At 39.1% G+C, this 12,142-nt stretch overlaps 1 protein-coding gene across 4 annotated transcripts in view; it reads right to left on the reverse strand.

Annotated features, from left to right (window-relative positions):
• Positions 1–11,411, reverse strand: part of cep192 (centrosomal protein 192) — a 33,166-nt gene extending 21,755 nt beyond the window's left edge. For 3 of the 4 annotated variants that reach the window (XM_035946124.2, XM_035946125.2, XM_035946123.2), the window contains exons 1-19: positions 11,187–11,411; positions 10,428–10,670; positions 9,903–10,013; positions 7,690–7,847; positions 7,044–7,105; positions 6,566–6,719; positions 6,266–6,381; positions 5,983–6,072; positions 5,528–5,680; positions 5,237–5,387; positions 4,797–5,014; positions 2,948–3,070; positions 2,332–2,487; positions 1,710–1,974; positions 1,450–1,593; positions 1,246–1,310; positions 793–1,020; positions 296–431; positions 81–163 (exon numbers count right to left, since the gene is read on the reverse strand). In XM_035946124.2, coding sequence (XP_035802017.2) covers positions 81–163; positions 296–431; positions 793–1,020; positions 1,246–1,310; positions 1,450–1,593; positions 1,710–1,974; positions 2,332–2,487; positions 2,948–3,070; positions 4,797–5,014; positions 5,237–5,387; positions 5,528–5,680; positions 5,983–6,072; positions 6,266–6,381; positions 6,566–6,719; positions 7,044–7,105; positions 7,690–7,847; positions 9,903–10,013; positions 10,428–10,600 — 2,586 coding nt within the window. In that variant the 5' untranslated portion in view covers positions 10,601–10,670; positions 11,187–11,411. The remainder of the gene's footprint in view (positions 1–80; positions 164–295; positions 432–792; positions 1,021–1,245; positions 1,311–1,449; positions 1,594–1,709; positions 1,975–2,331; positions 2,488–2,947; positions 3,071–4,796; positions 5,015–5,236; positions 5,388–5,527; positions 5,681–5,982; positions 6,073–6,265; positions 6,382–6,565; positions 6,720–7,043; positions 7,106–7,689; positions 7,848–9,902; positions 10,014–10,427; positions 10,671–11,186) is intronic. The other variant, XM_035946126.2, reaches the window with a different exon arrangement.
• Between the last annotated feature and the right edge of the window lie 731 nt (positions 11,412–12,142).

Genomic DNA, 12,142 nt, shown 5'->3' on the forward strand with positions numbered 1-12,142 from the left:
TTTTGTCATTAAACCATAAAGCTGTGCATGTAACCCTACATCAAAATATTCAGATATTAACATGTGAAAGATCTGCGTACCTCTTGGTGACAAGGTACTGGATCAGTATCGCCTTTTGATAACAGTCTTTCAGATGGAGCTTCAAGCGTTTTATCTAGGTCCTCTATAACAAAATTACCAGCGGCAGTCGGTCAGAAAAGTACAGCATTTCAAAAAAAAACAAAAGCAAAGTAACAGGTACTGCTTGATGAGCTGAGAAAATGATTCTTCAGCATCAGCAATTGTGCAAACACACCTGGATTGAGCGTTTTGTCTGCTTCACTGAGTTCCATGGTTTCACTGTGGGGAGAGTTGTCTCTAAACTCTGAGGAGTGAATCAGAGGAAATGGTTCCCTCTTCTCTGGAGAGGTAATAATGTAGCCAAAGGATGGCTGGAGAAACAGAGAACATGATTCTAATTTAATACACATTACAGCTCTTCCTCAGAATGACTTTGAAAGCTAAAGCAAAAGGCACAAATGAATGAAACCTTACTGTTACAAGATTACATTGAAACAATTACAAATTGTCAGATAATGAGCTGGAACATAATCCTGCAATATTTTTTTCTGGAGTGTCTTGAGCAAATAAAAACCGTTACCCATTAGCAGTCAGTGGCCTAACATTATATCAGATCATTAATTCAAGTCAAATCTCCAATTCTATGTATAAGTGAACTCTTATTAACCCCAAAGCCTGCCAAACAGACAGAGAAAGTACATTTTAAATTCCTGTAAAGCAGCTTTTACTGACCCGTTTAACCGCATCCACATCCACTTCATTGATGCCCAAACAACCCAGGGCTTCAGAGCGTTGCCCAAAAAACTGCCCCAAGGAGAGTCGCAGGTAGCTTTCATCTTCCTGCTTAAACTCTGACGAGACCTGGGAAGCCCTCATTAAGATGTTGCCATTGGCAGGGAGCTTCCAGGATGAGTCACTCTGAAAGGTGCTGTTGCTGCTGGCTGGTTCAATCTTCTCCTCCTGTGTGAAAAGCAGTACTCAAAATACACCACCAGAGGTCATGCTTTATACTACACTATGCATCTGAGGCTTTTGGGCATCTGTCATTCTCCTTTATAATACAGCAACAGCCCACTGCAGTAAGTAATATGATATCACAAATATATTTGTGTATGACTTCAACCATGACCCAGCTGACTGAAGGCCTTTATCCATTCAAAAACCAGGACAGCCAGTGCTTTATACCTGCATGAACTGGTGCTCCTTTTCAAATTCTTCTTGATCCTTCACTATCCTTTCAATAGCATCACCTGCACAAAAGGAAATATCATCTACAATCCCCAAAGTTTTTGTTCACATACAAAAAAATATTAAAATACAAAAATCTAAAGTTACTATATTTTGTTCACACAATCTCATAGTATTGCGGAGCTGTAGAATTGTACATACTGGCAGAAACAAAGTCCTCTGTTTCAAACTGGCTAGCATTCTCCAATGCTTTCCCATTAACTTCTTTCTCAAAGGAGGAGTAATATGCCAGGTCTGTCACCCACTGCCCATTCTCATTCTGGTACACCACACCATGACTGGCACCTGAAGAGACAATCCGTGTTGTTAACGCGTTAGCATAGCGCATATATTGATATGTATCAAGTTTGAGAATTGGGGGGTAACTTGTGATGTAAATATCACAAACAAAGACAGGGCACCTTGTTGAAATTCCAGCTCCACGTTGTCAGGGCAGTGATTCCACCCATCATCAGAATCTTCTTGTTCCTGGAGGAGGCTCTGGGAGAAATATTTGGCTTCCAGGGAAGTGGAAAGGGGGTTGTGGTCATCCTCACTGGTACTGTCTGAGGCCTCAGCAGCAGTCACATCACCACAGGGTCCTCCTCTCAAGCCTAAGGAGGGCCTCGCACCATCAGGCTCATCGACTCCATCATCATCGTTGTCATCACACCCTGGAAGCAGCGCCTGAGGCACGATTTGTTGACAAAGGCATGAAGATTGCATTACAATCACAGACTAGACTGGACATAAAAGACAGATGCAGCAATTTCATCCACTGGTTTGTGGACTACCGTTATGAAGCCATCAGTTTGGTATTCAGCTGTCACAGTTTTGCTGTTTTGAAGTCAAACATAACGAGAAAGGGGTGGACCTGACTAAGAAAGTAAGGATATTCCACACACTGATAAAATAGTGAGCAGTCAATCACAAAAGAGCCACAACCTAAAAGTGGTTGAAATTCTGAACAAATTTCTAGCACTCACGTGTATAAATAAAGTTGGGAAATCCCTGACGTTCACCTATCCCCGTTATCTATTTTACCTGGGAGAGATGAAAACTCCCCTGGGTGCCTTGAAGGTTAGAAGCGGTTATGTTTGCTGAATCCTGAAGTCTCCTCAGTCCAGCTCCACTCCTCAGGTAGACTGAGTCCAACAGTCGGTCAACTGTCGGCCCAGAGTCTGTGCTCTCCATGGCATCCTGCCATTCAAAACAAGACCCCATTAACAAATAAGACCTTAAAAACTCAACTATTGGCACCTTAGCCTTCACAGCTTTTAATAAGTTGGAGTGAACTCTGTCTGCCTTGTACTATGACCAGGTGACACATTTCATTGTTTTTACAATAACGCTTTCTGACCATGCAGCAATCATATAAATATATGGAACTTAATTAAATATTCTTTCAACAATCAATCATTTTGAGTACCATAATGAATTATTTTGTATTATATTACAAATTCACAATTATGCAATCAAAAAATGAGAAAGGAATACAATGCAGTTACCAAGGTAAGATGAGAGAATCATTTACATTACTACAGCGTAGAGAGTTTAGTCTATACAGTATATAAAAATACATGCACAACATGGTCTGAATAAAATGTCCACTACCTGGTCATTTAAAGTTACGCTGCATTTGTCCCACATCTTTACTCACCAGTACCTCCTGTCGGTCCAATACCATGCTCCAGTTTACAGGAGTAAGTCTCTGAGATCCACCAGATGTTCCCAAAGAGGAGCTGGCCTCACCTGTTCCAACAGGACCAACCCGGTCCCCCATCTGTAAAACGTACAGAAAAGAAACACATGAATGGGTCGTATTCCACAAATGGACTGCTAATCACATAGAAGTCGATGTCAAACAATGGTCCAGTCAGACACAGTGACAGATGCATTATTATGTAAAAGTAGCACAAAATATCAATCCAGAGATGCAAAATGTCAAAAAAAAAAAAAAAAATCTAACTCGCAGAGTTTTAGTTTAAAATGCTCAAGGTATACCAACTGACACACATATAAATTATGCCAAAATGTACAGGACATAAATTAGAATTAAATAAAAATATATATGCAATTAGTGTTTCATCCAAACATAACAAGAGCAAAAGCCCAATGATAGCAGGAATGCATTTTTTTTTCCACAGCCGATATTTTGTCTCATTATAGCAGCAGGCAGCTGGTCTATCTATAATATCAGTGAGCACAATATTTAATTTTAATGTAGTATTTTGCTCAAGGCAAATGTCCTGGCACTGTTAGCAGGCTCAAAGTTATCAATTTTTAAAATGATTGATTACATTTTTGTTTGATAAGCCCAAATGTTTATAATGACCATGTCAACAGTAACTGGGGTTGGTCTCAGCATTTGTTGCTTCTCTAAGGAGATTTAAAGGCCTTGTACGTCTGACCTGTTTAGGTTAAAAATGGACAGAGCTATGCAGAATTTAGATGAGTTCATCACAGTGCACGTGTGGATGAGAGTGAAAAAAGTGTTATTTGACAGACAATACCCAAAAACTTCATATTTGACGGAAGCGCCACAGCACCTCACAGATTTTATACTATATGTGATCCAGCAGAATCATATTTGAATTGATATCAAACCCTTCCTTATTGTCTTTATGTTTCATGACCGATAATGAGGAGGTTTGCCACGTCTCATTAAAGACAATACCATACCATCACTGGTTTTACAATCTTTCAATCACATGCCGGGTATACATTTCTGAAGGAGAGCAGATTACTGAGCCTTTTCAAAAACCTTAATTTCTACCCCATCAACAAGGGTATCACGGTAGGCCAAGTGTGTACTTGCATATTTAAGGTTACCTACAACAAGCCAGTAACATCCACCTTAAAGACCCCATATCATTCACATGTACAGATTTCTAGAATCGTATTTTCGAGGTCAAGTAGAATATGATTACATGTTTTAGATATTTTTCATAGACTGTACATTGCTGCTGCCTTACTATTTGTCTAAAACCCGGATCCCAAAAAGTCCATTGTAGTTTGATTGGTCAGCTAGCCCAACAAAAGCAAGGCTATATTGGTTATTTGCCATGACCCCAGATCTACGAGAGTACAGCCAGAGAGATGTGTTCTAGCAGGAGTTGCTCTAGTGAGGAAATGCTCATTCTTTGTTTGACGGTGTGCCAAACTAGCTGTTAAACAGGAATTACGCAAATGTGTGACATAGTGCCACCAATAAGTAACAAAAAAACATCCTAAATTACATTGCACATGATTTTAATAGTACTGAAAAGACAGAATAATGATTTTGACTTTTACAGTTTTTAAGTTTTTGGAGGCATATTTAATTGGCTGTAAAATTTCCTTTTAAATGTATCAAAAGTGTACAACTAGCTGTTAATGCTACTAAGTAGTTAATGCTAACCCATTACCATGTTGTCTCACAAAAGGGAAAACTACAATAAGTTTTAGAATCCATCATTGCTAGGAATAATGATTTGGTCCTAAGGTGCCGACTAGAACTTCCATCTTACCTCAGTGTGTCTGGTAAGGCTGTTCCTTCCATGTCCAAGCAGACTATTCAGATCATCATCCCCATCTTCACCAACAGCACTGCTACCCACAATCCCCAGACCACGAAGCGCATCATAAGTGGTCTGGATGTTAGTCGCTGGAAGGGGAATGGTGGACACTCCTCCATCATTTCCACTTTCCTCACTGCCACTGCTCCCATCTCCACCTCCTCCATCACCTGGTGTTAGACAGCGACACAAAACAAATCAGTGGTCATCCAAAGGGTTAGGCAGTTGGTTTCTCACCTCCACATGTACTAGCTGCAATAAAAATGTCATGTTAGTGTCATTTTATAGTTCTGTCAGTGAAAAGAAGCATTCATGTAAGAAAGCAGTAAAAACTGCAACAGCAACAAAGAAATATTACTGAGAAAAACACTTGTTAAAGCTGCATATTACACCTGTGACAGGAGGATTGATGACTTGTCCTTCAGCAGATCGTCTGTGTTCAATGCCAGACAGAAATGGACCACCGTGGCCACTGGAACCCTCGTCATCCGAACTGCCCCCTTCTAAGCCAGGTCTGAAACTTGGACGGTTACTTTCTCCGACCTGTGCCAACATTTAGATATATACAGACACAGAAACACAAATTGCATTAAGTAAAACTCTATTCTACAGTAGTTTAATAAAGCTAGTGGAGCAACTGAATACTGGGAGTTTAAAAGAACAGTATCTTTTGTTTTTCTGACCAGCTGTCTGGACATGCTTGGCAGCAACCGTGTCCTAGAAGCATTACTGGTCCTTCTTGCAGATTCCAGCTCATCCTCGGTGTCCTCGTCACTGGCTGGACAGGAGTCCATTCCTGTAGCAGCCAGGCGCACATCAGGCATCCGGAAGTCCTCCTGAAGAAATTGCATACAAGAGTGCATTAAATGTTACAAAAACATATAGCAGTGAAAAAAATGTCTTCACTGATTCTTAGGGCCAAACTTGTGATTCACAGAAGTACTGACAGAATTATACAAGAAATATCAAATTGAAGTTGAAGCAATCAGGTTCTCTCGCCAAAGCCTCAACTTGTAAGGTCACATTTCTAAAAACTAAATTTTATCGTTTCCAAAGAGGAACTTCATATGCATGCTTTTCTACACATCAGTTAAAAATAACAGACAGACAAAAGCATTAACAGCACACATATGCTCACCTGATCATAATGACCAAGAAACTGGTGTCTGTAAGGTTCAGGCTCGGCAGAAATAGGGTTTGATCGGTCATCAGCAGCACCCGCCACTTCCTATGAAAGATAGTGTTTTAATGTAGCTCTGACACAAAGAGATTGAGATAATGAACGTGTATTGTATTATTTGAACTCAAATTATTTTCAAAATTGCAGTAGCTTGCTAGTGCTAGTAAAGAGTAAGTGAAGAAGTCAGCAAAAATGACAGTACAGCGTATGGGTTTAATCTCAAAGGAAAAAGGAGACTTACTGTTGCAGGAATCTCCTGACCCTCAACTCTGCCTCTCTGCATGGCAGGAGGGACCAGTTTATTGAAGTACAGCTCCAGCTCATCATCAGGCAGGTTGTTTAAATCAATATCATCATCTGGTGAATAAACACGTACGTTTAAACCAAGCATGTGCACCTATCACAAACAACATTTCAGTTTTCTGTCTTTGTTCTGGTTGGTCAAAACATGAATGATGTATAAAGTATGCCAAGTATAATAGAAAGCTAAAAATGATGAATGAGTGAAATTCATCTACTAGAAGATGAAGGTGAGCTGTACCTGTGATATCACTGTTCATGCTGTCCACAGACATGAGCTTCTCATTTGCCAGGAAGCTTGAGTTACTGCCACTAAAATGATCACTGTCCATTCCGTCACTCTGGACATGGTTGTCCTCAACTGGAGCTGGTAAGACCTGAGATGGCTCCATGGACTAAACAAGAAATAGGAATGTAACAAAAAAGGCCCATTAGCAAATTTGTTGCATAAAAAGGTAGTTTGAAAATGCATTACAAATTTAAGATAACCTTGTAAAGTTCACAGGAAACAAGCGGTGATGATAGCATTTCTAGACATTACATAGGTGAAAAAAACCTAAAACACCGTGTTCTAAAAACTAATTATTGTGGGTGGAGATAGTATTAAGTAAGACATGATACAAAGATGAAAGAACTGACAACGAATCAACTTCAATCAGTTTAAGAAAGAAATACAAAGCTGGTTCAGTCAATATAAAAAAGAAATACAAAGCTGGTACCTTTATATCTGTACTATCCTTATGTCCAAACTGGGCAAAGGTCAAAAGTCCTGTTGACAGATCTGTTACAAGAGACACCAAAGATGTCCATTAGCATCACTGAAACAGGTATTTTCAGAAAGCAGACTTGCAGAAAATATGGCTTGATTAAGATTCCAATTGCTTCTTTTTTACTCAAAAAGCCCAAATATTTGCCCACGTAGTGTTAAACCAAGCTATCCTTAACAATGTTTGCAGTTAACAATAGAGTTACAGTGCGCCATGTTCAGCAGTAGTCATTCGTTCAACCTTTATTTATACAGGATGGTGATTTTTATTTAAACAAAGTGGTCCAAATGAGCATGGACACATTGCACAAACAGGACAATAAAAGTAAAAAAAAAAAAAAAAAAAAAAAAAAAAAACCAACAACATCCATTTAGGCACACATTCAAACTTAAGGAATCAAGATAGAGATAAGTATGAAGTATCTTAAAAAAAATAATAATAAAATCAGCAGCCAACATATGCATTAAAATCAAATATAAAAACATCAACTAAGCCAAACAACAATTAACTTTTTGTAGCAAAGAGAGCTAAAATATTGTAGTAAAATGTTAGGGAAAGAGTTCTACCTTGACAATTAGACAGCAGCACGAGCATTTACCTGTTCCAAGTTCTGTGGGCCGGCCGTTGACTGAGCCTGCCTGGGTGGGAAGAGGGCCCAGCATGGAGCCTTGGTTTCTGGATGTACACTCATCCAGATTAATCTTCACCAGCATGTCTGAAAAACGGTGGGCTGCAATGAAGTCATCTGCATTGTCCCTGTGGTGCATTCAAGGATGGAGACAATTAGAGCAACTGTGGGGTGAGGAGGGGGGCATAAAAATATTGCTATTCTTACAGTAAAGGCATTTTCAATTTAAAAATCAATATCCTCAAACATAAATTTGTATCAACTGGTTTACAGTCTGTGAATGTAAACATTTCTATAGTTTTATATAATGCAAGTCCACAAAACTGTAAGGATTCCCTTGGTATAAATGTATACAACAAATGACTATGTATAAAAAAAAAATGAGGCTGTTATAGTTACATGACATATTTGGACACAGTTGTGTTTAAGGTCACATGATTATGGTCAAAATACTAATCACAATTATATTGATAAATATTGAGATCACAATTAATAGCTAATTTTAGGGAAAAAAAATATTTGAATGCATTTTCACACTCAGAATAACAGCACACTACTATCGCTTCCATGTTGTGGTATATTACCACTAATGTACAAATTTTTGCATCGCAGTAAGACTTTAGATAAGGTTTTTTTTTCACCTAAATTAAATGCATCCCCTAGAGGGACAATATAAATATAATGTAACCCAAAACACTTCATTTGTTTATCTACTTATGGATAGGCACTACAATGTACTAGGACTGGATCCGAATATCCGGATATCCGGATATCCGAATATTCGGTCGTTATGGTGGAAACAAATATTTATTTTGAGATCCAAATATTCGGCCATTCTGTTAGGTTCCGTCCGTCCGTCTCCCGCCGTCAGACATTACGGACCGAACCGAATATTCAGATATCCGTCATTAATCGGGGCGAATATCCGGAGCCCAGAAACTGCTATTCAGGCCAGCCCTACAATGTACTGATGTTCCCTTTCTCCTCACCTGCTGGCTACAGTAGACGCTAGCTACATATGCTATGCACAGACAAGCTTTTCATATTCTTACTGAGTTACTGCAGTGTAGAAAACTTAGACCGGTATGAGACAAAAAATTACTTTGAAAATAATGAAATAAAAGGCCCAAATGTCAAATTTACTGTGGCTGTAATTTATCCACTCTAGAGCATCAATGAGCTGACACCTTTTTCTCAGTGGCATCCTATACATGCTCTATGGGATTTAATATAGATCAATGAACTAGCAAAGCCTCTTGGAGACTGATTTTCTTCATTCAAAAAATGTTTGTTCAACATGTGGCTGCTATGCTTTGGATCATTACTCAGCTACAAGATCAATTTCTGTCACTTGATTCTTTTTTGTCTTCAAGGTTGCATTTCTAAAATTCCTTTCTACACTTCAAAATTCATGATTCATCAATAAATACAAACGGAACAAAAACACTGAAGAGAAAACAACCCAAGACTCCACCTCCATGCTTTGCTACACCCTTAATGCAGTCTAATTGGAATTATTTCCTTTCTTTCTGTGCATCTTCATTTGCAAATTTATTTCTAGACGTCCGATTCTCTGAACTCGCTAACGATATGCCATATCATCCTCAATCTGTACCTATGTAAACTAGTAGAAAATGTACATCAAATACTAGTTTATGTAACATTGTATGAAATAATTTTAGGAATCTGATGGAAGAAATATTAAGGATTGTGTTACCTGTTCTATAAGAGGTTAAAGATCTGTGTGAAAGTGCAGAAAAGGAATGTGTGCAGGTGGTCTTGAAGACAGAGTTACATCCCTATGTCAGATAAGATGGAGTTTAGAGCTGTCTTCCCATGTCAGAACAAAGAGAAACTATTCAGAATAGAGAGAACTTACACAGGTGTACAAGTGTATAAATACTGTCATTCCTCATGTTTAGGAGCTCCTCTCCCATAGCCTGGTATTGTGTGAGATTCTCTGCACTGTCTGAATGAAGAGACTGACTTCAAGGTCCGTATTTTGAGCTTGATTCTTTTTAATCAACAGAATATATGGAAAATGTCTCCAAGTAGTACCGCCACTGACCAAAATCAACAATGCTAAGAATCAGACGGTAAAAGAAAGCTTTTGTTTTTGACATAATTCCCAGAAAACATTTAAAATTGTAAATCTGCAGTGTAAATCACATGTATGTACTCACAAGTCATCTTTGAAGCTTAGGGCAAACTTAGGCTGTTCTCCAACAGATGACTGTGGGTTGGTCTGCTGCAGCTCTCTGCCCTCCAGATATGATGCCTCAACAGAATCTCCTCTGTGAATCAGGCACATAGCACACAACTGATTGTTATCATACTAAACAACTCTGGACCTTTGCCGAGAGTCCAAAATTAAATACAGCAGCTGAATATGAGCTTAGAACAAATTTCCATGGCCCTCTAGCTACAACTTCTGTGAGAAAAGTCAGAGATCTCCAAAAGCAACTTCCCCTTAACAAATACGTATCCATGCAGTTCTTTATTTGACCGGTATGTTTTGCAATACTGTATTGCTAACTATGTGTTGTAGATCATATATTTCTATGTCCAATAGCATTTAAATGCAAAAACTACAAAAAACAAAGAGTGGGGAAAAACAGAACAGCCACTGTGATGAATCAGAGAATGATGATGCATAAGAGTTTTTCTACAAGAAGTCACATCTGTCCAAACCAAGAGCAAGGGCCCACCTGTTGTCAGACCCAGGTCTAATTTTAGCAACTGTAGAAGCAGCCACTGGCAGTCCCGGGCCTGAACCCAATGTCACATTCCCCAGTGTGGCACGGCCGCTGGTGCTGTCCAGGGATTTGCAGAGGAAACTTGGGAAGGCTTCATCCTCCAACTTGTAAAAACTGTCTGCCATGTTTTGAATGGAGTAGGGTGACTGCCAAATGTGGCTTGATTTTAGTTCAGGTGAACACCATCTGTAATATCTAAGAAAACGCAGACAATGGAAAAGGGGAAATAAAGTGGATTAGCATCACTTTGAGAACTCAAAACGCCTCCAATAACTTATTCACAGAACAATGGCACAGAAAGAACCGTTTAATCCATGTTTCTATTAAGAGAGTTTCAGCTGGGTAATACCACCTACCAACTGTGAAAAGTAGCGATGAAAGTACTATAATATGAATATCTGTTGTCCCGCTGGAATACGGTTTAGCTTGTTAATAAAATTAACTGAGAACACTTAAGTAGCTACTTACGCTAGGTTAGCTAACTTTTAAGGCTAACTAGCCACTTGCTAAAAACAAGAGGGTTTGCCAAACTCACCAGCATGCTCCAAATTTGAGCTAATCCAGTAAGTTAGAGAGAAGTGTTGCAAAAAGTTAAGTTACAGAGATAAGTTAACATCAGAACCCTGCTGGCTAACTCGGTTCTCCCAAGACTGTTTTATTCCAACAAGAGAATTGGATTATAACGTAAATGGTAGTTGGACTTCAACTCACATTCAACACTGCAGAAGCGGGCCGAGACTTCTGTTCTGCTCCAACTTGGCTTTAGTCGATGAAAACTGGTTTGCAGGCGTTGCAACATGTAGTTACGTTCCGAATGTAAGTTTCCAAAGACCAGCGTTTTCCATTTTTACTTCTAAATCTGAAATATCAAACAAACCGTGCAACAGTTCGAAGCAGCAAGCAGCGCCCAGAAACCACAGGAAGCCCGCCTCAGCGTCATATTAGGGGGTGGGATTTAAGCAATTTACAAAACTGTGATTGGTCAACCGAAGTGAGAGGGAGAAAATCGACTACCATGATAGGATGGGATTTCTGTCATTTTGTGGGACTTGGTCACTTGGGACACTTTGGAAAACAGCTCATTCATGTATCTGTACGGTGTTTGTCCTCAGGATGAATGAAAGGGGATGCTTTTAGACAGCAGCATAATCTGATGATGACAATATAAATTCTAACAAAAAATATTAACAGTAACTTTAAACATGGAAAAATAAGTTAGATCAAATGAGTTGCCTCATCAAAGTTAAGCAAAACATATATTTTTTTCTTACATATGGACATGCAAAGCCAGAGATGTAAAGCATTAGAGCATGTGACAGTATGCGACTGGACAAGTGTGGAGTTCATTTTATCATGTGTTTGTCAAGCAGCTGCAAGACTGCCTTGGTTAGCAGACAGCTGCCTGCTGAGTGGCCATCCCATGCATTCCATTTTTTGTGAGCCACAAAATGAAATGTTATCCTGCTTGTCAAAATAGAAGACATACCATTTTCCCTAATTTTAGAGTAACTTATTCTCCGTATTCTCCCGTTATCCTTAACTGATCCCTACAATGAAATCTATTGTATTCACAAAGGAATTACAGAATTAGCAGGGATTAACTGACTTGCTTAGTGACATTTTAGCAGGCCGACTGTCCATACCAAAAACTAGGACTGAGCAGCGCA

The sequence above is a fragment of the Amphiprion ocellaris genome, chromosome 9, assembly GCF_022539595.1.
Source record: "Amphiprion ocellaris isolate individual 3 ecotype Okinawa chromosome 9, ASM2253959v1, whole genome shotgun sequence".
Taxonomy (NCBI): domain Eukaryota; kingdom Metazoa; phylum Chordata; class Actinopteri; family Pomacentridae; genus Amphiprion; species Amphiprion ocellaris.